General features: G+C 36.2%; 5 protein-coding genes and 1 pseudogene across 6 annotated transcripts; 2 read left to right on the plus strand and 4 right to left on the minus strand.

The window, feature by feature from the left end:
- Positions 1-1128: 1128 nt before the first annotated feature.
- Positions 1129-6834, plus strand: LOC107487940 (probable NAD(P)H dehydrogenase (quinone) FQR1-like 1; annotated as a pseudogene).
- Positions 6835-9843: 3009 nt separating this feature from the next.
- Positions 9844-12704, plus strand: LOC107487974 (putative glucose-6-phosphate 1-epimerase). The gene is made up of 9 exons (XM_016108671.3): positions 9844-10277; positions 10366-10479; positions 10565-10616; positions 10904-11041; positions 11168-11266; positions 11477-11574; positions 11971-12078; positions 12166-12247; positions 12423-12704. Exons 1-9 carry the CDS (start codon positions 10093-10095, stop codon positions 12486-12488), a joined length of 942 nt encoding a protein of 313 aa, XP_015964157.1. The 5' UTR covers positions 9844-10092; the 3' UTR covers positions 12489-12704.
- A 67-nt stretch (positions 12705-12771) lies between these two features.
- On the minus strand, positions 12772-14368 carry LOC107487973 (pentatricopeptide repeat-containing protein At5g66520). The gene has a single exon (XM_016108669.3). It carries the CDS (start codon positions 14335-14337, stop codon positions 12775-12777), a length of 1563 nt encoding a protein of 520 aa, XP_015964155.1. The 5' UTR covers positions 14338-14368; the 3' UTR covers positions 12772-12774.
- A 586-nt stretch (positions 14369-14954) lies between these two features.
- LOC107487939 (syntaxin-112) lies at positions 14955-16511 on the minus strand. 2 transcript variants are annotated; one of them, XM_016108635.3, is made up of 3 exons: positions 16436-16511; positions 16123-16201; positions 14955-15974 (listed from the first exon to the last, which is right to left on the minus strand). In XM_016108635.3, exon 3 carries the CDS (start codon positions 15944-15946, stop codon positions 15044-15046), a length of 903 nt encoding a protein of 300 aa, XP_015964121.1. In that variant the 5' UTR covers positions 15947-15974; positions 16123-16201; positions 16436-16511; the 3' UTR covers positions 14955-15043. The 2 variants fall into 2 exon arrangements, with proteins under 2 accessions (XP_015964121.1, XP_052118319.1); XM_052262359.1 differs by having other exon boundaries at positions 14955-15994.
- Positions 16512-16974: 463 nt separating this feature from the next.
- On the minus strand, positions 16975-19806 carry LOC107487971 (phosphopantetheine adenylyltransferase). Its single transcript, XM_016108668.3, has 7 exons — positions 19489-19806; positions 19270-19397; positions 19107-19178; positions 18053-18112; positions 17708-17802; positions 17435-17504; positions 16975-17322 (listed from the first exon to the last, which is right to left on the minus strand). The coding sequence occupies exons 1-7, from the start codon at positions 19523-19525 to the stop codon at positions 17206-17208; spliced, it is 579 nt and encodes a 192-aa protein (XP_015964154.1). The 5' UTR covers positions 19526-19806; the 3' UTR covers positions 16975-17205.
- A 292-nt stretch (positions 19807-20098) lies between these two features.
- LOC107487970 (uncharacterized) lies at positions 20099-21914 on the minus strand. Its single transcript, XM_016108667.3, has 4 exons — positions 21077-21914; positions 20870-20972; positions 20603-20784; positions 20099-20513 (listed from the first exon to the last, which is right to left on the minus strand). Exons 1-4 carry the CDS (start codon positions 21721-21723, stop codon positions 20240-20242), a joined length of 1206 nt encoding a protein of 401 aa, XP_015964153.1. The 5' UTR covers positions 21724-21914; the 3' UTR covers positions 20099-20239.
- Between the last annotated feature and the right edge of the window lie 752 nt (positions 21915-22666).

Below are 22666 nucleotides of genomic sequence, written 5' to 3' on the forward strand. Positions count from 1 at the left end.
TTTTTCCCTTTTCTCTCTTCCCTTTCTTTTCTTTTTATGTTTTTTCATGGGTGAGGGTTTTGGGGGTGAGTGGCGACTGAAAGGGGAAATTAGGGTTAGAGTTGTGTATGTTGAGTTTTAGGGTTATGGTTTAGGTAGTTTAGGCAATTTTAATAAAATTTAGGGTAATAGAATAACTAAAAATTCATTTAAAAATGTTCAATTAATATAAAAAAAGTATATAAACCAAGAATAATCAACCAATTTTTTAAACAACTTTATTTAATAATTAATTTTAAATTTTTTAAATTTAAATTTGAATAATTAAAAGCTTATTAAATAAATCATAATTAAAAACGGTATAAAGTGTTGTGATAAGTATAAAGTGGGTATGAGGTGGATGACTATTTCTCTATGTTATTGAAAATATTAAGAGAGATTGTGTAATTAATTGAGTTTGAAAAGTTGACCCCTTATATGTATATAAATAGGGGTTTGCTCTGAAGGATAAAACACACAAAAGTAATAAACAATTCTCTCTCTCTTTATGTTGCAATACTTCTTTCTCTCTCTTTATATTTCTTTATTTTATATTTGTTACCTTTTCTTTATTTATCTATTTAGTTATTTTATAACACGTTATCAGCACGAAGCTCTAACGAAATTTTAGGAAGATTCCAAGTAACAAATTTTTATTATGTCGAAACTCTCTCATCTTGAATATAATGCTTTTGATATATTTGAAAACAATTATTCACCATGGATACTAGATGCTAAAATCCATCTTGATTCAATGAATCTTGAAGATACCATTAAGGCTGAAAATAATACATCCCAGAAGGATATTGCCAAAGCCATAATTTCCTTCGTCGTCATCTTGACGTATGATTGAAAAATAAATATCCCACATTAAAAGATCCTGCAGATCTGTGGAAAGACCTTGAAAAATGTATAATCATGAAAAGACGGTGATGCTTTCTCAAGCCTGATATGTTAGAGAAAATTTTCTCGACCTTCTATGTCTTGAATGTGCTCCTGCAGTAGCATTATCGAGAAACAGAATTTGAAAATATTCTGAGTTAATTTCTTTCTTTCTTGTTACTGAACGCAACAATGAGTTACTTTTGAGAAATCATGAAGCGCGCCCAGATGACGTCGCCCCATTTCCTGAAGCAAATGCGGCAAGTTATAACCTCAGAAGAGGTAAATGACAAGGTTTTGGTAGCAAGAAAAATTATGGAAGGAAAATAAATGTTGTTCACAAGAAAAGATCTCACCAGAAGTGGGATAAAGAAAGAAATAATGGGCAAAGTAAATCAATTGAGGATAAATGCTTCCGTTGTGGTGGAAAGGGCCATTGGTCACGAACCTGTCGTACCCCAAGGCACCTAGTTGATCTTTATCAAGCATCCTTGAAAAGAGATGACAAAGAAAAGGAAACAAATTTTGTTTCAAATGATGAAAATTCCACCACTCATTATGATATATTTAATTTCTTTAAGGATTCTAAAGGAAATATTGGCTATTTGATCAATGATGGAATAGTTTAATATGTGTGTTTGCTAAGTATTCATATGAATAATTTTACTGTGCATGTACTTCTACTCATTTTATTATTATTATCATTTGTTTTTGAAGAAAAATGGCAAGGACATATTCTGAAGATATTTGCCTTGCAGATAGTGCAAGTTTGCACACTATTCTTAAAAGTGATATATATTTTACCCATCTTGTGCCAAAAGAAGAGTATGTTAATACTATTACTGGTTCAGACAATGTGATAGAAGGCTCCGAAAGAGCTATAATTTTGTTTCCTGGAGGAACAAAATTTGTAATAAATAATGCACTATTTGTTGAGCTTTAAAGATATTTGCCGAAATGGATATCATATTGAGACTATGAATGAGAAAAATCATGAGTATTTATGTATCACAACTCATGATTTAAATAAGAAAGTTATATTAGAAAAGTTGCCCTCACTTTCATTTGGGTTATATTATACCAAGATTAGTGCAATTGAATCACATGCCATTATAAACCATAAGTTTAGTAGTCCAAATGAATTCATAACTTGGCATGATCGATTGGGTCATCCGGGAACAACCATGATGAAGAGAATTATTGAAAACTCTCATGGACATTTACTAAAGAATTAGAAGATTCTTAAAACTAGTGAATTTTGTTGTGCTGCATGTTCTCAGGGAAAGTTAATTTTAAGGCCATCACTAGTAAAGATTGGATTTGAGTCCCCTGAATTCCTAGAAAGGATTCAAGGTGATATATGTGGACCTATTCATCCACCATGTGGATCTTTTAGATATTTTATGGTCCTAATAGACGCATCTTCGAGATGGTCACATGTGTGCTTATTATCTTCTCGCAACCTGGCGTTTGCGAGATTACTGGCTCAAATTATTTGATTAAAAGCACAATTTCCAGAAAATCCAATCAAAGTAATTCGCCTTGATAATGCTGGTGAATTTACTTCCCAAGCTTTTGATGCTTATTGTATGGCTAATGGAATAAGTGTTGAACATCTAGTAGCTTATGTTCACACACAAAATGGGTTAGCAGAATCACTTATTAAGCACATCCAATTAATTGTTAGACCCATGCTTATGAGAACAAATCTCCCGACCTCGGTTTGGGGGCATGCTATTTTACATGCCGCAGCACTTATTCGTTTGAGGCCAACGTGTTACCATCAGTTCTCTCCTATGCAATTAGCTTTTAGCCAGCAGCCAAATATTTCCCATTTAAGAATATTTGGGTGTGCGATATATGTTCGCATTGCACCACCTAATCGCACCAAAATGGGACCCCAAAGAAAATTGGAGATATATGTTGGATATGATTCTCCCTCTATAGTAAGGTATCTTGAGATACAAACGGAAAATGTATTTAAAACCCGGTTTGCGAATTTTCATTTTAATGAATCAAAATTTCCAACATTAGAGAGAGAGAATAAGCTTCCTGAAAAGGAACTTAATTGGAATGCATCATCGTTGATGAATTTAGATCCTCGATCAGGGCAATGTGAACTAGAAGTTCAAAAGATTATACATTTGCTAAGAATAGCAAATGAATTGCCTGATGCATTTTTTGATACAAAGAGGATAACCAAATCTTATATACCAGCGGAAAATATCCCAATTCGAATTGATGTCCCAGTAGGACAAGTAGCCACTGAAGCAAATTTACGCCAGAAGCATGGCAGGGCGGAAAATGCCCCAATTCGAATTGATGTCCTAGTTGGACAAATTGCCACTGAAGCAAATACACGCCAGAAGCGTGGCAGGCCTGTCAGTTCCAAAGATAAAAATCCTCGAAAGAGAAAAGAGGTAAATACTATTCCTGTTGAAAAAGACATAGTAAAGACACCTGTAGTTGTCCAAAATTTTGATATAATTTTAACGCCAGAAGATGTTCAGGTACCTGAAAATTGTGAAAATGATGAGATCTCGATAAATTATGTCTTTACAGGAGAGAAATGAGACCGAAATAAGACAATTGTCAATAAAATATTTTCATATAATGTGGCATTAAATATCATTCATGAAAGTAAGGATCTTGAGCCAAGATCAGTCGAAGAATGTCGACAAAGGAATGATTGGCCAAAATGGAAAGAAGCCATGAAGGCTGAGTTAGACTCATTTGCAAAACGTGAAGTCTTTGGACCTGTAGTCCGTACACCAGAAGATGTAAAACCTGTTGGATACAGATGGATATTTGTGAGAAAACGAAATGAGAAAAATGAAGTTGTGCGCTATAAAGCTTGACTTGTGGCACAAGGTTTTTCACAAAGGCCCGGTATAGATTATGAAGAAATGTATTCCCCTGTAGTGGATGCGATAACATTGCGTTATTTGGTCAGTTTATCTGCATATCATAAACTGCATATGCATTTAATGGATGTGGTAACAACTTATTTGTACGGCTCATTAGATGGGGATATCTATATGAAAGTCCATGAAGGACTAAAGATATCTAAACCATCCAATGAATATTCGCATGGGTTATACTTATTTAAATTGCAAAGATCTTTATATGGTCTAAAGCAATCTGGACGAATGTGGTATAATCGTCTTACTGAGTATCTGGCCAAAAACGGATTCAAGAATGATGATATTTGTCCGTGTGTTTTCATAAAGAAAATTGCATCTGGATTCATTACAATTGCCGTATACGTTGATGATTTAAATATCATTGGGACTTCTGAAGAAATTCCAATAATTATAAAAACTCTGAAAGAAGAGTTTTAGATGAAAGATCTTAGAAGGACTAAATTTTGTCTCGGCCTGCAGATCAAGCATACAAAAAATGGGATCTTTATTCATCAAGCGACATACACAGAGAAGATCTTGAAAAGATTTTATATGGATAAGTCACATCCTTTGAGTATCCCAATGATCGTAAGATCTTTGGATATGGAAAAGGACCAATTCCGTCCTAAAGAAGAGAATGAAGATATCCTTGGTCCTGAAGTACCATATCTTAGTGCCATTGGAGCGCTAATGTATCTTGCCAATAATACGCGACCTGACATATCATTCGTGGTGAATTTACTAGCAAGATATTGTTCTTTTCCAACCAGAAGACATTGGAGTGGAATCAAACAGATCTTTCGATATCTTCATGAAACGGTTGATATGGGGTTGTTTTATCCCTATGGATCAAAGTCACAACTAGTTGGCTATGCAGATGCCAGATACTTGTCTGATCCACATAAAGGAAGATCTCAAACAGGATACTTGTTTACATATGGTGGTACAGCTATATCATGGAGGTCCACGAAACAGACGATAGCAGCAACCTCCTCTAATCATGCTGAAATACTAGCAATTCATGAAGCTAGTCACGAGTGTTTTTGGCTGAGGAGCCTGATTCAATATATTCTGTTATCATGTGGATTGACTGATCATAAGATGGCTCCAACTGTCCTGTTTGAAGATAATACAGCATGCATTGCTCAACTTAAAGGCAGATATATCAAAAGTGATAGAACAAAGCATATTTCTCCCAAATTCTTCTTCACTCGTGATCTTCAAAATCAAGGGATAATTGATGTCCAATAGATCCGCTCAAGTGACATTCTGGCAGATTTATTCGCAAAGTCACTCCCAAAATCTTCCTTTAAAAGATTGGTACATGAGATTGGGATGCGCCGATTTTGAGACATTAAATAATGTCGGCAAAAGGGGGAGACTGTACTCTTTTTTCCTTGGTCAGGTTTTTTTCCCATTGAGTTTTTTTTGACAAGGTTTTTAATGAGGCAGTCCCCATCACAAAGGATATTGTACTCTTTTTCCTTCACTAAAGTTTTTTCCCACAGGGTTTTTCTTTAGTAAGGTTTTAACGAGGCAATAATCCTAAATGGTCATCCAAAGGTGAGTGTTGTGATAAGTATAAAGTGGGTATGAGGTGGATGACCATTTCTCTATGTTATTGAGAATATCAAGAGAGATTGTGTTATTAATTGAGTTTGAAAAGTTGACCCCTTATATGTATATAAATAGGGGTTTGCTCTGAAGGATAAAACACACAAAAGCAATAAACAATTCTCTCTCTCTGCGGCACCGTCCACACTCCTCTCCAATTGGCACAGTCACCACGACACCCAGAACCACGCCGTTAGGCGACACCCCACAGCCGCCTCTCCTCCGCCGCGAAGGAAATTAGAAATAGCTCTGGAAGGAACGCCACCGGCAACCACCGTTCAATAGCGCGGGCATCGTTCTCTCGCGCCGCAGCTACCTCCGGACATTATTCCCATCACGGTTTCCTACACCGTCACAGCAACCACCGATAACGCAGCAACCTCCGCCTTGACGTGTACTCCAGTCGATCAACCGCGTCTCCTCTCCAGTGACCTGGGTTTTTTTTCCTTCCCATCTTAGAACTTTAGTTTAACTTGTATTTTTTATTATAAATGTTTTTTTGGATATTTTTAATCGATATTGTTTTGAGAATTAAACTCTTATAGTGTTGGATATTTTTTTTGAGATAATTTGTAGTTTCTTTTTAGTGTTACTCTTTTTTGTATAGTTTATTTCTTTTCTACTTAGGGTTCTCCATGCCTTCTTTATTAGGTTTTAGTAATCAGGATTTAGTTTAGGATAATTCATTCTTCTAAATTTGACTAATTATTATGCATTTGTGAATGAAGGTGGATGTTGGGGATTAACCGAATACATTTAACCTTTGATTTCATAACTATTGATAGTGCTTACTTGGTTTTTACATTTTTTATAGGTTCTAGGATATTCTTGATTGAATAATGTGTCTTTGCTTATGGCAGAATGCACCACCAAAGAGTAATTTACCAATCATTGAACCTGATATGCTCAATGGAGCTGATGGCCTTATCTTCGGCTTCCCCACGCGGTTCGAAATGAAGGCTACCCAGTTCATGGATTTTCTTGACAAAACTGGACCTCTTTGATTGCAACAAGACCTTGTAGGCAAGCCTATTAGACTCTTCTACATCACCGATTTGCAAGGCGATGGACAAGAAACAACACCGTAAGAAAACAAGCTTCGATATTTATCTTAACCCTGTTTCTTATTAGATATCACTATGTACTTATTAGTTGCTGATCAAACTTGTCATGATTTATGTATAGCCTTACTGCTATAATAATGCTGGCACATCATGGAATGACATATGTTCCCATTGGATACATGTTCGGCCATTGCATGTTCAAGATGGAAGAAGTGAAAGGTGGAAACCCTTATGGAGCAGGGACTTATGCTGATGATGGAACAAGACAGGTTTCTGAGATTGAATTGCTGCAAGCATTCCACCAGGGGAATATTCTTGCCACCATCACCAAGAAGCTCAAGGATGCTGCATAAAGCATATAATATTTTTGCCTCAGTGAAAGGAACACTGTACCACCACAATGATCGAAGGTTTTTGGCAATTTTTTCTTTTCAAGGTAATATTGATTTGTATGGAGTTATATTCTAGTACTTCTTGTCATCTTTTGCATTATGTGTTTATCAAGCACACAAATAGATTAAAGTTTTATTTTAGTCCTTTAAACTTTATGAATTAGTCACTTGTCATGGATGAGATTGAGGATGAAGACTTTGTATTTACTTTGGAGAGAATTATGGCCAAATTTGGGAAAGAAATGGCACTATATGCATTGGGCTGCTTCTATAAATATTTATTATATTCAAATATTAGATTATTTTAGGTTGAATAATAATTGTGTCTTTTATTTTTAAAAGTAGATGTTTCTTTGTATATAATTATTTCTTTGAATATCATGATTCCTTTCATTGCATTTTAGCATGGTGACAAATTTGTAGTTACTTATGTAGGATAAGCTTTTTTTATTTTTCATTCTCATGGCTTCTAATAAAGTAACAACATCTATTTAGTATGAAAAAGGAACATCCTGATACTTGACAGAAGTAACATCCACTTGGATCTTTGGAAAAATAATTAAGTACCTAACAGAACTTATTTATGTTTATTCTTTACTGTAGAAATGATTCAATTGATAGTGAATACAAGTATCATAAAAGAAAGAAAATTTTTTTTTGTCTTTATCATAATGCTTGTTTAACAAAATTTAAAGAAGGAAAAAAAAGATAAAAAAAAAAGAACAACAGTATCTAGTTATTTGCTTTTTCAAGAGCAATCAAAGTGTTTTGACAGTTTTCCTTTTACCCACTGTTTGCTTTATGCGGTTATTATACTTGAACTTTGGACTCCAGAGTCCACATACACAACATATTATTTGGTACTATTTAGTGATGAACTTATTAGACAAGTATTACTTCCATGATTAAATTGATTATCTAGTGGTAAGGTGTATGCAACAAATGAATAGCCATTTATGCCTATTATATATTAACTATAAAAATGCTCATAAGTCACAACAATTGAATCAATAAGTACAATATGCGTTCAATTACATCAAAGTTAGTTTCCACCTAAAATGTTGATTCATTTCAAAGAATCATCCATTTAGTATAAAAAGAATCATCAATTTTTTAACAAAAGAAACATCTAATGTAGATTTTTGTATATTGCACTCGACTCTTCAAGATGCACTCGGCTCTTCAAGATGTCCCTGCAAAGTGAAAGCAAAACAAAGCATTTATGGTCAACGTGTATGCAATAGATTAATAGCCATCTATGTCTATTGTATATTAACTATAAAAATATTCACAAGTCACAACAATTGAATCAATAAGTACAATATGGGTTCAATTATTTCAAGTTAATTCCCTTCTTAAATGATGATTCCTTTTAAAAGAATCACATATAGTATAAAAAAAAAACATCTATTTATTTAACAAAAAAATATGTGACATAAATTTTTGCATAAACATTCAAATTACCTATAAAAAGAAAGATACTAAGCCATATAAAACCATCTTAGATTTTCTCCCCTACCTCAAAAATGAAAAGCCAAATCTTTATCCTACTTTTAACATTCATATTTTCTTTACCATATTTTTGCACTCGGAGAATTTATAGTGGTGTAAACACTTTAATGTTGTTGACTATGGTGCTTTAGAAAATGATCAAACCGATAGTTCACAAGTATATGTTTTTAATTTATATGTTAATATATAAATAATATTATTTGAACCTTTTGCTTCTTTATTTTTTTTTAATTTCATTCTTGTTTTATCTTTTTTAACGTTTGAAGGCATTTTTGAAAGCATGACAACAAGTGTGTGGATGAACTCAAGAAACTCCAACACTCATTGTAAACTTAGTCCATTACTTGGCATGCTAACAACAAATCATCTCTATCACAGTATCACAGATATAAGTTTAGTTTCGTATATCCTAACTAGAAAATGATTAATGTTGTTGTTGTTGTGCTACCCAACCACAGATTAAGAAAACAATCACAAGAGTGAGTTTTTCTAGTTCAGAAAACTGATATCTCATAAGAATTTAAAAAATTAGATTCAAGTTAAGGCAAGTTGAGGTTAAACTGACAAGAATAAAAGAATTTTAGGACAATTTCTAAGGCAATTAAATCAATAGTTAGAACATATATTATAATTCAGTCAAAATTATTCAATGTGACAAAGCATATTGATATTACTAAGCCTGTAAATTCACAGGACAAGCCCTATTACAAATATCTAGTAGCTCAAGCCAATGAACTAGTGTTTATACCAAAAAGGAACAACAAGATTCATACGAGTAATAACATATTTTCATCTTGTCTTACCTTAATAACAAGTATTGTGTAGTCACCACACTTTTTTTAAAAGGAACAGCCAACACCGACATGCAGGGGAATTCGAGGTTGGAGAAGGGGACGTCTTACTGCGTTCGGCGGTGCAGAACAGGGAGGTTTCAACGGTACTGCTAACACCGACATGCAGCAGCAGCAGCAGCAGCCCGCCCTGGGTGAGAAGGAGAAACACCTTGTTCTTCGTACCTGGGTGGAACGACATCTCCGCGGCTGAGATTGGGAAAGCTCTGATTAACGCGCGAAGAAGCACGTCGAGGACATCTCCGCGGCTGAGATTGGGAAAGCTCTGATTTTTTTTTTGGTCGGTGAATTAGACAATCCTCAATACTAGGTACACAATACACACCCATATACACTCTTCACATACTTACCAATTTTTTCTCCTCAAATGCAGCTGGCTCATTGGCGGGTGATTTTTGTTTACGTGAGTGAATTTTGGGATGTTGCTGAAGTGAGGTGGACTTTAGAGACCCAACCCAAGAGGAGTTGGCAGATTTTTTGCTGAATCCTTTTTGGTTCCTAGCATTATTAATATAAAAATTTTTAAAAATATATTTTTAAATAAATAAAATAAATCATAAATAATCTAGTATTTAATTTCGAGAAATCTGGGTCCTGTGATTATTCATGTGGCACGCTAAATCTTGTCGCATCCCTTTGGAACATAAATGGTGGAGCCAAGAGGAAGAAGAGGCAATTGAGTAATAGGGGAATATCCGATTTGCGCAGGCACAGATAACATTAACAAATAGCAACAACACAACAACCATAAGAAATTCAGCTGAAAATAATAATAATACGAAATATAAATAGTGATGGTCGAGTGACGAAGAATTGAAGTGATTCATTTGCCAGTTAGCGATAGCATCCATCATCCATGGCATTCTCCGTCAACACCATCACTTTTCCCAACATTAGTCGAGTCAACAGGTTAGATTACTCTAGCATACAATTTCGTTTCGTCCCAACTATGAGCAACAAAACAATCACCTCTTCCGGAATTCAACTCACTGAAGGCCAAGGAAACTTGCCTAAACTTGTTCTTACTTCACCCTCTGGTAGGTACGTCATACATGTAACTCTTTCTAAATTCTGATCAACTTTTCTCTTCAGTTTCGCTTGAATCTGAATCTGAATCTGTTGGTTGCAGTGAGGCTGAGATATACTTGTATGGAGGGTGTGTTACCTCTTGGAAACTTCCCACTGGCAAAGACCTTCTTTTTGTTCGCCCAGATGCTGTTTTCAATAAGAAGAAACCAATCAGGTGTTCTATTCATACACCCCTCATGCAAAACCATATATAGTTTCGATTTTTTCGCCGTATACTGATTAGTTTTCTGTTGGGGCAGTGGAGGTATCCCACATTGTTTTCCTCAGTTTGGTCCTGGCTCAATTCAGCAGGTATCACCCTCTAATCAACTCTGTTTTCTTGTACTCCATGTTATTCTGTATGAAAGGTAAGAAATGAGTGTGTTCTGAATGTTCCTATAGCACAGACTAGATGGGCTTTAGGAGTATACATGTATTCTGTTTTTTATAAGATGATTTTCTTTAGATAGATGCAAAAAGTCTGATTGAATTACAGTGGTTCTGCACACTTCTTTGTGGTAAAATCATGAATGCTTTGTTGACTATACTGCTCTTCTATTCGATTGTATACTAAATTTGCTTGCTTGAGTTCTTGGCAGCATGGATTTGCACGGAATATGGATTGGACCGTTGCGGATTCTGAAAATGTGGAGGGAGATCCTGTTGTTACTCTGGAACTGAAGGATGATTCCTATAGTCGCGCTATGTGGGATTTCGGTTTCCATGCCTTATTCAAGGTCAAGGGCTTATTTTCTTTAACCACAGTTCTCTCCCCTTTGCAATGCTGCCGTACTGCTAGTACTCATTCTTGGCATGTTTCATTACCTGCTTGATGATAAAATTTCGTGCTTCCTGTTTTGCAGGTCACACTTAATTCTAAGAGTCTTTCAACTGAGTTAAAAGTTAAAAATACAGACAACAAGGCATTTTCATTTACTACTGCCCTGCACACGTATTTTAGTGTAAGATTTTATATCTGTTCTTATATTTCATCATTATCATTTTGTATAGGATTTTCCCTGAGTTATGAGTTCAAATTAAGTGTCCAATCCAATGAAAATTATGTTTCTTTCAATAATTAGTTTAATTAATTAGAATTCTTCTAATACAAGTTATTTTGACTCAATTTATTGCTTACAGTTAGAAATAATCATTTTAGCATTGTGACACAGGCTTCTGTGAGTGGTGCATCCGTAAAGGGATTGAAAGGATGCAAAACACTGAACAAAGATCCAGATCCTAAAAATCCAGTGGAGGGTACAGAAGAAAGGTCTGTATGTTATTTTCTGTCTGTGAATTCTTATAAAAAATAAAACATAGTACTATTTGCTATGAGATTAGTATGAAACTACTGAAGTTGCTTTCCTTAGTCCAAAGGTTGGATAAAAATCTGCACTAGCTATTGAGTATCTTCAACTATCCTTACATGTGGGATATACAATGACATTCGTTTTTTACCTAAGGTCTACTTTTATTGCCCTTATTTTGCCCGAATTTAAACTAGAGTTCTGTTACATTGCATCCACTTAGTGGCCAATTTTCACCTTTTTCCTAATAGACATCAATATAACTTATTTAATACTAGAATTGCATTGAATAAGGACTAGTCAAATCTTAGCTTTGAGTTTGTAAGTTTGCAAAATAGACAATAATCTTTATAATGCAGGGATGTGGTCACTTTCCCGGGATTTGTAGATTGCATTTATCTTGGAGCTCCTGATGAGTTACAACTTGACAATGGCTTGGGTGATTTAATATCTGTCAAGAATACAAAGTGTGTAATTTGCAACTTCTATCATAATTTTATTATTTGGTTTTCCCAAGTCTCTTGCTTATGCTCCTTTGGCTCTTGCCCATGTAGTTGGTCAGATGCTGTGTTGTGGAATCCACATCTTCAAATGGAAGCGTGTTACAAAGATTTTGTTTGTGTTGAAAATGCTAAGGTAATGAATTACGCTTTTAAATAGGGTTCGATGGTTATTGAGTTTAAATGGACAATTGTTTTTGAACATATGCGTGAGCATCCTTCAGAAGTCGAGCATTCTGGTTACTGACTCTAGTTTTCAAGCCTCCCAGTTGACTCTTATAAATTTTAATTTTATGCTATCACTGTTTCAGATTGAAAGTGTCCAGCTAGAGCCAGAGCAAACTTGGACAGCTGTGCAGCATCTTAGCATTGCTTGAACCGCAACTGAGCTTCTATATTGTTAAAAATTTTTTGTCTTGATTTGTAAACAATACCTTATGTATTAATAATTTCCCGAGCTACTAAGAGTGTAACTGGTGGTGAGGAGTTTATGTAGTTTTGAGAGAGGTCATGTCTCAAAAAAGAAAAATATCATTGCATCTGTAACATCTTTGTCATAAAAATAAAAGATAAGATAATTTTTCTTTCCACAAGATGGAAAACTACATTCTTCTCATTTTCATTACTTCCATTTTATTCTCCTCTAACTTCCTCCTAAACGTATCATATCTGTTCCTCAATAATATCGGGCATGTTATATATCTCTTGTATATGTGGGTATGAGGATCCAATCCCAGCAAAGAACTCGTGTTCAACCCCATTTACTGTTATGCTGCTGTATCCTGGAAGATTCAGCAGTCCCCTATGTTTGATCTGGTTTCTTACTTTAACTGCTTGGTTCCATTCTCCGGCTGCAGCAAGAATGCTTGCCAGATGAACATAGCGGCCGCTATGATCAGGGTCCATCTCAATAAGAATTTTGCCAACCTCTTTTCCAAGCTCAATTTGTTTGTGCAGGTAGCAGGCATTGAGCAGTGCGCCCCATATTACAGCATTTGGCTTGAAGGGCATTGACTCTATGAACTCCTTTGCTTCTTTCAACAACCCTGCGCGACCGAGAAGGTCCACCATGCATCCATAGTGTTCCATAGAGTGTGCAATGTTGTAAGCAGTACTCATGCTATCAAACATGAACTTTCCTTCTTCAACAAGTCCTGCATGACTACATGCAGTCAAAATCGCAGAAAAAGTTATGGAAGTTGGCTTGATTCCCGCTTTCTGCATTTGGTTAAACCAGTCTAGGGATTCTCTACCCTTCCCATGGACTGCAAAGCCACCAATTATTGCTGTCCATGCATAGACACATTTATTCTCCAAGTTAGTAAACACTTGTAGGGCTCTTTCCATTTCACCACATTTTGCATACATGTCTATAAGAACAGAACCCAAAACTGGATCTATCTTTATTTCATTTATATTGATGTAGTTGTGAATCCACCTTCCTTGCTCCAATGAACCAAGGCCTGCACATGCTGAAAGCAAGCAACTCAGGGTTATCCGATCAGGTTTGATGCCGGCAACCAGCATTTGCTGAAAGAGAGACAGTGCTTCTTTGTGCATGCCTTTCCTAACAAAACCAACAATCATGGTTGTCCAAGTGATGACATTTTTCAGTGTCATGTCTTGAAACATCTTATGAGCCACGTCTAAGTTTCCACATTTTATGTACCCATCAATCATTGTATTCCACGAAACAATATCTCTAGTTGCAAGCTGGTTAAATAGGATGCGAGCCAATTCAATATAGCCTGAAGTCGCATACACACGAAGGAGGGAGTTTGTGGCGTAAACCTCAGATCCATAACCCCTTTTGAAAATTTGAGCATGGATTTGCTGGGTTTCTTCAAATGCTGAGAGTGCAGAACATGCTTTGAGAAGGAAAGGGAAAGTGTAGGCATTGTGAGGCACTGAGTGGTGAAGCATTTTATGGTACAAAACCAGAGCTTCTTCCGGGTCATCACTGTTCGAGTATGCCCTGATCATGGTGTTCCACATGACAATATTAGGTGAATTTATTCTGTCAAAGAGCATACGAGCACAGAACAAGTTGCCAAACTTATGTAATGCATATGAAGCAAAGAGCCTGCTTGCTGTCATCTCATGCATCATGGTGCCATTTTTCAGTATTTGGCCATGAATCTGCTTCAGTTCTTTTAAGCTTGAACACCTCTCAAGCAGAACCTGGCTCTGCTCCACACTGGGTTGCATTAGCAGCATAGCCACCATTAACAATTAAGGAAGGGAATTGTCCTTCTAATATAAGTTGAAAGAAATTGTAGAAAAGGGAAGAATACATTCTAAATTTGTGGCTTTTAAATTGCCAGCACCGCTTTGGGATAAGATCACAAGATATTTGTAGACCAAATAGAATATCCTGTTTAAGACGATATAAGTTAAAAAAATTTAGACTTCCTTCTGCTTCCATGTACCTAGTGTCGTTTATTGACCATTTGTTGAGACAATTCTTTTCATATTATTGAAAAGGAAGATTTTCTTCACCGAAGTTTGTATATGGTAACTTATCTTAACATATTCATCCCGTTTTTAATCTCTTACAAAACACACTGCAAATAACAAAAGGAAAGAAGGTAGGTTCTACAAGGTGCTGTAGTAATAAGAATAATTGGCGTTTTGCAGGTTTAACTTGTAATTTCACCACAAAATTTAAGTTAGGGAAAAAGGTCACTGAAAGCGCAACAGAACATGTAAAAAGTGTAAACAGCAGATGCAATTAAAAGGTTCCAATTTCCAAAATTTGTCAATCAATTCTACTAGAGTACTAGTAATATGAAAATTTAATTCTCCAACAATCTGAATGAATTAACAGAACCTATTCCCACAATTCTAGAAAAACCAAGCATTAGGAGGAAGTGGAAAAAGCTTTTTACAGTCTCAAAAACTCGAAACCTCTCTCCTCAAAAAATTACTCCAGTCAAGAAGTCAACATTGCTATGAAGCACACCAACAGCACAATCAACCCAACAGCACAAACCCAGCACCACCATTTATGGTTCTTCTTCTTCATCTGATTGGCATAGTAAAGACTATTAGTTCCACCATGGATGTAGTTACCAGCACTGGCCATATTATCTTCAATATTGTCCAATTTCTCCCCTTGTGTCTCAACCAGAATAGCCATATCAAGAAACACTTGGTGAAGCTTGTTCAAACTCCTCTGAATATCCATCACAGCCTCATGTCTAACCTGATTTCCCATGTCAGCATCTGTTTTCCCAGCCAAAAACTCAACTTTGAGACTCCCTGAGATCATCTTGTCCATGACCTCCTCACTCGGAACCTCGCCGGTCGCGCTGTAGTACCTTCTCTTCAAATCTTCCTTGTAATCAGACAGTATCTTGTCCCTCAAGGACTGAAACTCATTCATCATGTCCCTAAGCTTGACCCTCAAACCATTTGTGACAGAACTCCTTGTCCTATCAATTGGTGTACCCTCTTTATAGGACTCTGATAAAGTTCTATTGGCTATGTTGGATTGATCCAGGACCTCAAGCCTTGCCTTGATGATCTTGACCTTGCGAAGCACCGCAACCATGTCAGATTCCATGCGGTCTCTTAGTCCACGGAGGACTTTTGCACTGTGTGTGGACTTTGCTTCTTCATTCAGTTGCTGAAGATCAAATAAGAGATTGGTGATCTCTTCCATTTCAACCTTGATTGCATCCACTTCTTGGAAGAACTGAGTGAGATTAGGGTCTTCTAGTTGTGTGGGGTTGAGTTGCCCTGCTTCAATATCACGTTCATTTTCAAGGTCCTTCATGACCTGTTTCTTCAGTTCAACATAACTTAAGAACGATTTCGTCATCAGATCATTCATCTTTGAAAAAAAATTCAAAACTCAGCACCTGAAAAAGAAAATCAAAACCTACAGAATAATGTAATGATTTAAATGAAGAATGGAAACAAAACAATAACAACCAAATGAGAATATCTAAGAAAGAAAGCAAGAAACTTGAACGGCTCTAGGTTACATGAAAAGAAAATGAAGCATACCCTCTTGGACAGATTCAAGAAATGAGACAGTTTCTCAATGGATGAAAGTTCTTGTCATGAAGCAAATGCCCAAAGTGATCTAAGAAGAACAAAGATAACAAAATCAGAAATGAGAACCAACAGCCATTTTCAATGCACAGAGAGCCAAGAATTAAAGAAATCGATCATCAAAAATCAAATCTTTAGCGCCATGCATGGAGAAATGCGGTCTCGGAAATAATTTTTACACAGCATGTATGAAAAAAACTTAAGAGATGGTGTCTAACAAAGCCATGCACTTTGAAGAAGAAGAAGAAGAAGAAGAAGATTGAACCTTTGATGAAGGGACGTGGCTATAAGACTTGAGTGACAATCTTGAATGCAATTTTCAAACTTTGAGTCTGTTTTCGTTAAACAAAAACAAACGCATGCATATATGTGAGTAAATTTTGAAATTAATTTGTAATTCTGAAACAAAAGTATCCGTTGCCCTACTATATAGTCTCCTCTTCACTCTTCACTCTTAACTCTTAACGTAACTGTTACAATTTCAACCGCCAAGCGGTCAATGCCGTTGATTTAAAAAAAAAAAAAACTATTTTCCCATCATGATCTAATTTTAAACTAGCGTTTTTGAAATTTTTCTAGTTTTATATCCAATCATATGTTATTTAGAAAAAAAAAAATTTTTTTGCAAGAGAGTGAATATACTAAAATTACACTTAAAATTTATTTTACCTTATCAGATACTTTATATTTGCAATTACTTTAAAGAAAATAGAAAAATTAATTCTAGTAAAGAAAAAACATTCATAATTAAAATGGGTAAAATCAACGTTCGCTTGAAATAAACCACCGTATATAATCTTCGCCTTTAAATAATATATAGTCACATTTCATTAAATAAATTCAATGATACAAATATTATCTGCAGGGAGAAAAGTTTTTCCTTCTCAAGGATTTGCGAGTTTCTCCCTATTTTTCCCACTCCTAAAATGTTTCCTCCATTTTCTGAACTCTGATGAAACAACAACTTGCATGTTGCAATCATGTAAACAATGTTTGAAAAATAATATATGTATAAGCTGAACAAATTCTTTGTTTCTAAGTCTGTGATATTGTGCTTTGCTGGTTGACTTTTTCAGCCTCAAGCTTCCTTAACATTGATGAACTCAGCTTAACTTCACCCGAACCTCCAGAGACCAAATCTACAACTTCAATCTGCATATGATACATAGAAACAATTTCTAATATGTCATAGAAATGTTTTGACAAATTAGTTTCTTACTTTTTTTATGGTGAAAAAAATATATAAATAAATAAACAGCTATACCTTCAACTGTGAAAGGCCTCTTTCAGCTCTTTTCCTGTTTACTGCTAATCCTCCGGGTACTGTCTCTTTGCTGTATGAGAACCAACATGAGTCAGGTATCAAAGAATTCACAAAATTATGCTACAATTATTAGAAACCTAAAAGAATTCACAAAATTATGATAGTAATGAACTTTCTCAAGTCTCTATCAGAGCAACACTCTAATGATCATGATCATCAAGATCAGAAAACAACAAATAAAACTGGCATAACACAAGCTTACAGATTACAAACCTTACAACCACAGCCTCCAAATCTGCATCCACGATAGAAGGCCCATAAGGATCTGTGATTGGTACAGCTTGCACTTCCAGTTCTGGCTTGATAGACTGCATGGTTTTGCATACCAATTTCAAATAAAAATTTATATAAGATTTTTTTTCTTTCAAATAAATCTTAAATGATATGCAACTGATGGATGGATGTAGATTAGGACATCATTCATTTTCTTTCCATCCACCCTCAGAAACTAATAATACAAAGACACACCACTTAAAATAGACATTAAGAAAAGTACATGAAATAGAGGAGATTATTTTTGATAAATTATGTGTAATAAGGAAAACATTGCCTTTGTACCTTTATGAAAGTTTCAACATTGTGTATCCTTTCCTCAATAGGCTGTATCAGTTCAGCAAACTGCAAAGTAGAGAAGGATCATATAAGGAAATTTCAAACCTAAAAGCAAAAGCAAAGCCTGAAGAGATGAGGGAAAGTGGCTCTTTTGTGAGTAAAATCCATACACCAAAAATTATAACTTGGTAATAAGGTGATCTTTCATCTTAAAGTTGAAATTACCAGTTAACAAGCTCCATTATACAATGTTTAAATCAGTGAGCTCCTATACAATTTAATAGAGAAACTTTTTGTAAAAAAATATAATTCCCAAATTTCAAAACTGAATTTCTCTACCAAAAAAATTTCAAGAGACAAAAAATTGAAGTACTTAACAGTTTAGTCAGTTGTAGCATGATACTCAGTTTCACTACTTTATATTTTGCACATTGACTACTGAAAATGAATATATTGTCTGGAATTTGAATTCAGACATACTCTTCTAATTAATCTGATCAATCCGAAAATAATTTGACTCAGACACCAATAGTAAGCTACAAGAGTTCAGTGAGAGAAGATGACACCGAAAGAGGGGGAAAAAATAAAAATGAAAAAATCAAAGCCTAATTGTTTCTTTCTTGTTTTAGCACTCAAGTCTCAACTAATGAATGATCATGTCTTGGAGGCTCTTCAACTATGACTTTCTGCAACACAAACCATACCTGATTGAAATTGAAGACACAACAGTGTGGAGCAGATAGAAAAATTCACATTTTCAATAGAACTAAGAGGATAAAAAGAATCCAACTTGCAACAAATCAAGAACTGGTTGAACTGTAACACTAAAAATTAGTAATCCACAGCATGATGGGACCTGGGTGGGCTACACAACTTAAAACATAAAATTGAAGCTGCAATTATACTACTGCGCAGGTACATGAAAAATCTAATTTTGGACATTGACACAAATAAACAAATTAGTTTACTTTTCTCTTCTCAGCACAGAGAAGGAAGCTAATCAATTTTGAACGAGAGTAACATTATGATATACGTAAAATGAAAAAAAAAAAAGGCTAACCTGCTTCTTTGCGAGCATAGGTCCATCGCAAACTCCGATCACAATCCGGTGCCTTGCCAACTGTGCTGAAGCCTGCTAAAAAAGTTTCAACATTTCACATTACATAGATATATAAACTGGAAATTTCTAAATGAGAGAGAGAGAGAGAGAGAGAGAGAGAGACGGTGAGGAAGAGGCGGTGGCCATCGTGCAATCGGTCAAAGGTGCCGCCGTTGACGACAGCTTGGTAGGTGTTGGGGGGAGAGAGGGTGGGAAGCAGCATGGGATCATCTTGAGCGGCCATTGGAATAGCTTAAATTCAAAACAAGAAAATGCGAACACATTGAGGCACCATTTGCGCTGATTTCAAAACATAACTATTTCTAGTTCTAGTGTCACTTACCATCAGCCTCGCTTTTCTTCTGCTGCAGGTTCAACATAACAGCAGAGGCGTGCGATTCGAAAACAACGGTCCAGATCTTCCGGTTAGGTTGGTAATTCCTCAGGCCGTCAAAGGAGCTAGCACGGTGGTTGGTGAGAATACCGTACGGTGCAACTATTTGCGTGCCAATATTTAAAGGTGAGAATACCACACGCTTGATGGTTAGGACCTAAAGAAAATCAGATTCAACAACCGAAACGTGCGGGAGATTTTAGCCGCACAACAAGAATGTTCAGCTCACCTGTGGTCCCTCACTACAATTACATAATTATCCCCCAATTCTGCTTAGGAAAATGTCTCAATTCAACATTTTGCATCGGTTTAGGTGTCCGATTAACACTCTGACCATGGATTGTTTTGTAATTTGGTAATATATGTCAAGAAATCTAAGACATTTTAGCGATTTATTTATTCCTGCCAGTAAACTGACATTTAACAGCTGAGTTTAATGCCTTACGTGGAGATGATGTTGATGTAAATGTTACTATGTTAGTACCTTGAACCAATATTCCAATTAATCAATTTGTTTCAAGTCTACCACCCAAGTTCTGCTAACAGTTTGCCATGTCTATTTTCTTCATCAATCATCAAAAGAATCGATCTATTTCTGAAATTTTGAATGTTGCATACATGTTCATATAGCCAAAGTAAATAAATTCCACTTGGGACTAACCAATAAGCAAATAATTTTACACTTGAAAGGTAGTGACTCTCAAGATATGGAAGTGGTCTTGTTGGCTGTTGCAAAACACTCGTTCAAGAAATCAGTAACCTCTGATAAATACAAGTCCGGAAAAGTCCTGTAATGATCCACATGAGGGGATGAACCGAAGTTGAAGGACCTTACCCTCCTTCCCATCCTCCTTTGCTCCTCAATGAACCCTTCTATTGATTGGTACGGAACCACTTTGTCAGCCGTACTATACAGGTATAGCTGAGGGCAAGGTTGCTGCTTCAACAGCACATTCACAACTCTTGTTAACCTCCTGTTTGGGACACAAGACAAATTAGCTTACTATATAGTACACAACTACTAGAACAACAAGAAACATTGGCATTGAGAGAAGAGACTCACTGATTCACATCAGGCAATTTCAATAGAAATGAGAACAACTTCTCTAAAAGCGCCAAGACCAAGATCTCCATTCTTGAAGGTTCATTTTGTTGAATGTTTGATGCGTTAACTTCAGTCTCAGTGGCTTGGGTCGAAGAGCTGCGCTTCTTCAATATGGCAGCAGAAAAACCAGCAGCCCATACCTACAAGATCAATATACAATAGCTCACCATATTCAATTTAATTCAACAACAAAGCCAAGAACAATGAACTAACACATCAAGTTACCTGTGGATTAAAGGGTTCTCCTCCTCCAGAATCAACAATGCATCCTTTAATCTTATCCATCAGATCCTGTCTATCGAGCATTCTCGCAAGAATGGAACCATAACTGTAATAAAAAGAAAAAGAAACGAAAATTACGAACAATTAGTAATGTAACCACCCACCAAGATTGAAATCACGAGGGAATAGAATGGGATTGAACATACATACGTAAACCAACCAGTGTTGCTGAAAGTGTGAAACACCAAACAGCGTTGCCTCCCATCCTCTTCGTCACGTGACACCCACGTGATGAGCTCGTCCGCCAGCGCAGAGATTCGCCTCTCAAGTATCCTCCCAAGGTCGAAGGAGAGCAGCTCCCTCACATCAACCACGAACGTCATCGCGTGTACTCCACGCGCGTTGTACCACTCCACGTACCTCTTGAGGTGCTTCGTCTTCGCTCCCAGCCACCCCAACAACACCACCGTCGTAACCCTCCCTTCCGCCCCGCAAAATCCCATCTTTCCCCCAATTCTGTTCTCCGAAGCAGGGTTCCAAACGAACCCGCCACCATGAGAACGGGAGAGGAAGGGGCTGACATTTTTTATAGGGTGAGAAAAGTTGAGGTTTTGGGAGGCGGTGAGGGAGGAGAAGAAGGTGAAGGGATTGGGATTGGGATTGGGATTTGGAAAGGTGGGAAATTGAGAGGAGCAGATTATGGGTGTTGCGTTACGGTGGTAGCAATAACGAAAAGGGAGCGCGGGTTTTGATTTCGGCAGATGGAGAAGAGAATGTGAATGTGAATGTGAAGTGGTTTTCTGAAGAAGGTGGCGACCAAGAATTGAGGGGTTCAGGATCCTCATATGAGCCTCCATTGCCGAATTAGAGGATGATGATATTGCTGTGCTGTTTCGTTTTCACTGTTTTGATCGAAATTCAATCGAATGTTGAAGCAGCTTTATTTTCATCGTAAATGCGGACCATATTTCTCCATCCAAGGATGGATCATTACTCTCGTAGTATATGCTTCATGCTTATGCCCCAAACTAAGTGACATGTATGTGTAATTGTGTATTTCTGTAATTCTGTGTGTCTAAGAATTTTGTGCCGAGGAGTGATTGGCTAGTAAATTTTGTAATTTATAATTATTAATTAGTTATTATGGATATTTTTAATAATGTAATGATGTGAGATTTTTTTTTATTAAGTACAGGTCAAATTTTAATAAAAAATACTGACCTTTAGACTTAGTATTTTGTATATGTTCCGAAAATCAATTCGATTTGTATTGACCCTAAAATAACACAAGGTGGTTTTTATAGAAAAAATACATCTATTTTGATTCTTGTCTATTTTCGGCTCAATTTTTTTTATATAGAGACTTTGTGTGTGTTATCTGGATATAGAGTCATGGGGTGCAATACAAATATGTGGGACAGCTTTTTTATAACTGTCAGGCCCAACAACTCGGATCGTGCGAGTTGTTTGAGTGTCATATTTTGCATAGCAAATCGGTAGGTCCGATTTGAGGATGAAGAGATGTTGGAACTCTAGAAGGTGTAAATCGTACCCTCCGAGTTGTTAGCGGTGTGAATTTTTTTTTTTTGTGTTGTGTTATGAAATCGGAGGGTCCGAGCTCAGTTTTTTATTATTTTTTTGAATTCACTAAAGGTAATCGTATGGTCCGATTTGGTTCGGACTTTAAATAAAAGTTGGTGAAAACTGGATCAGACCCAACAACAACTCGCATCTTCTTTTTCTCCTTCTTCAACGGCTCTTTCTTCTGATTTTTAGTTCCTCTGTTCTTTACTTGTTTCG

This window comes from Arachis duranensis, chromosome 5 (assembly GCF_000817695.3).
Source record: "Arachis duranensis cultivar V14167 chromosome 5, aradu.V14167.gnm2.J7QH, whole genome shotgun sequence".
Classification (NCBI taxonomy): Eukaryota; Viridiplantae; Streptophyta; class Magnoliopsida; order Fabales; family Fabaceae; genus Arachis; species Arachis duranensis.

What these genes read in the sequence shown, in the direction of transcription:
- LOC107487974 (XM_016108671.3), top strand. Translation starts at nt 10,093, where the DNA reads ATGGCATTCTCCGTCAACACCATCACTTTTCCCAACATTAGTCGAGTC. An exon ending in GTTTCCATGCCTTATTCAAG is followed by an intron (nt 11,042 to 11,167) that starts GTCAAGGGCTTA and finishes CCTGTTTTGCAG; the next exon opens with GTCACACTTAATTCTAAGAG. An exon ending in GTGGAGGGTACAGAAGAAAG is followed by an intron (nt 11,575 to 11,970) that starts GTCTGTATGTTA and finishes TTTATAATGCAG; the next exon opens with GGATGTGGTCACTTTCCCGG.
- LOC107487973 (XM_016108669.3), bottom strand. Translation starts at nt 14,337, where the DNA reads ATGGTGGCTATGCTGCTAATGCAACCCAGTGTGGAGCAGAGCCAGGTT.
- LOC107487939 (XM_016108635.3), bottom strand. Translation starts at nt 15,946, where the DNA reads ATGAATGATCTGATGACGAAATCGTTCTTAAGTTATGTTGAACTGAAG.
- LOC107487971 (XM_016108668.3), bottom strand. Translation starts at nt 19,525, where the DNA reads ATGTTGAACCTGCAGCAGAAGAAAAGCGAGGCTGATG. An exon ending in GAAGAAAAGCGAGGCTGATG is followed by an intron (nt 19,398 to 19,488) that starts GTAAGTGACACT and finishes TTTGAATTTAAG; the next exon opens with CTATTCCAATGGCCGCTCAA. An exon ending in GAGGCCTTTCACAGTTGAAG is followed by an intron (nt 17,323 to 17,434) that starts GTATAGCTGTTT and finishes TATCATATGCAG; the next exon opens with ATTGAAGTTGTAGATTTGGT.
- LOC107487970 (XM_016108667.3), bottom strand. Translation starts at nt 21,723, where the DNA reads ATGGAGGCTCATATGAGGATCCTGAACCCCTCAATTCTTGGTCGCCAC. An exon ending in GAGAACCCTTTAATCCACAG is followed by an intron (nt 20,785 to 20,869) that starts GTAACTTGATGT and finishes TTGATCTTGTAG; the next exon opens with GTATGGGCTGCTGGTTTTTC. An exon ending in AAATTGCCTGATGTGAATCA is followed by an intron (nt 20,514 to 20,602) that starts GTGAGTCTCTTC and finishes TGTCCCAAACAG; the next exon opens with GAGGTTAACAAGAGTTGTGA.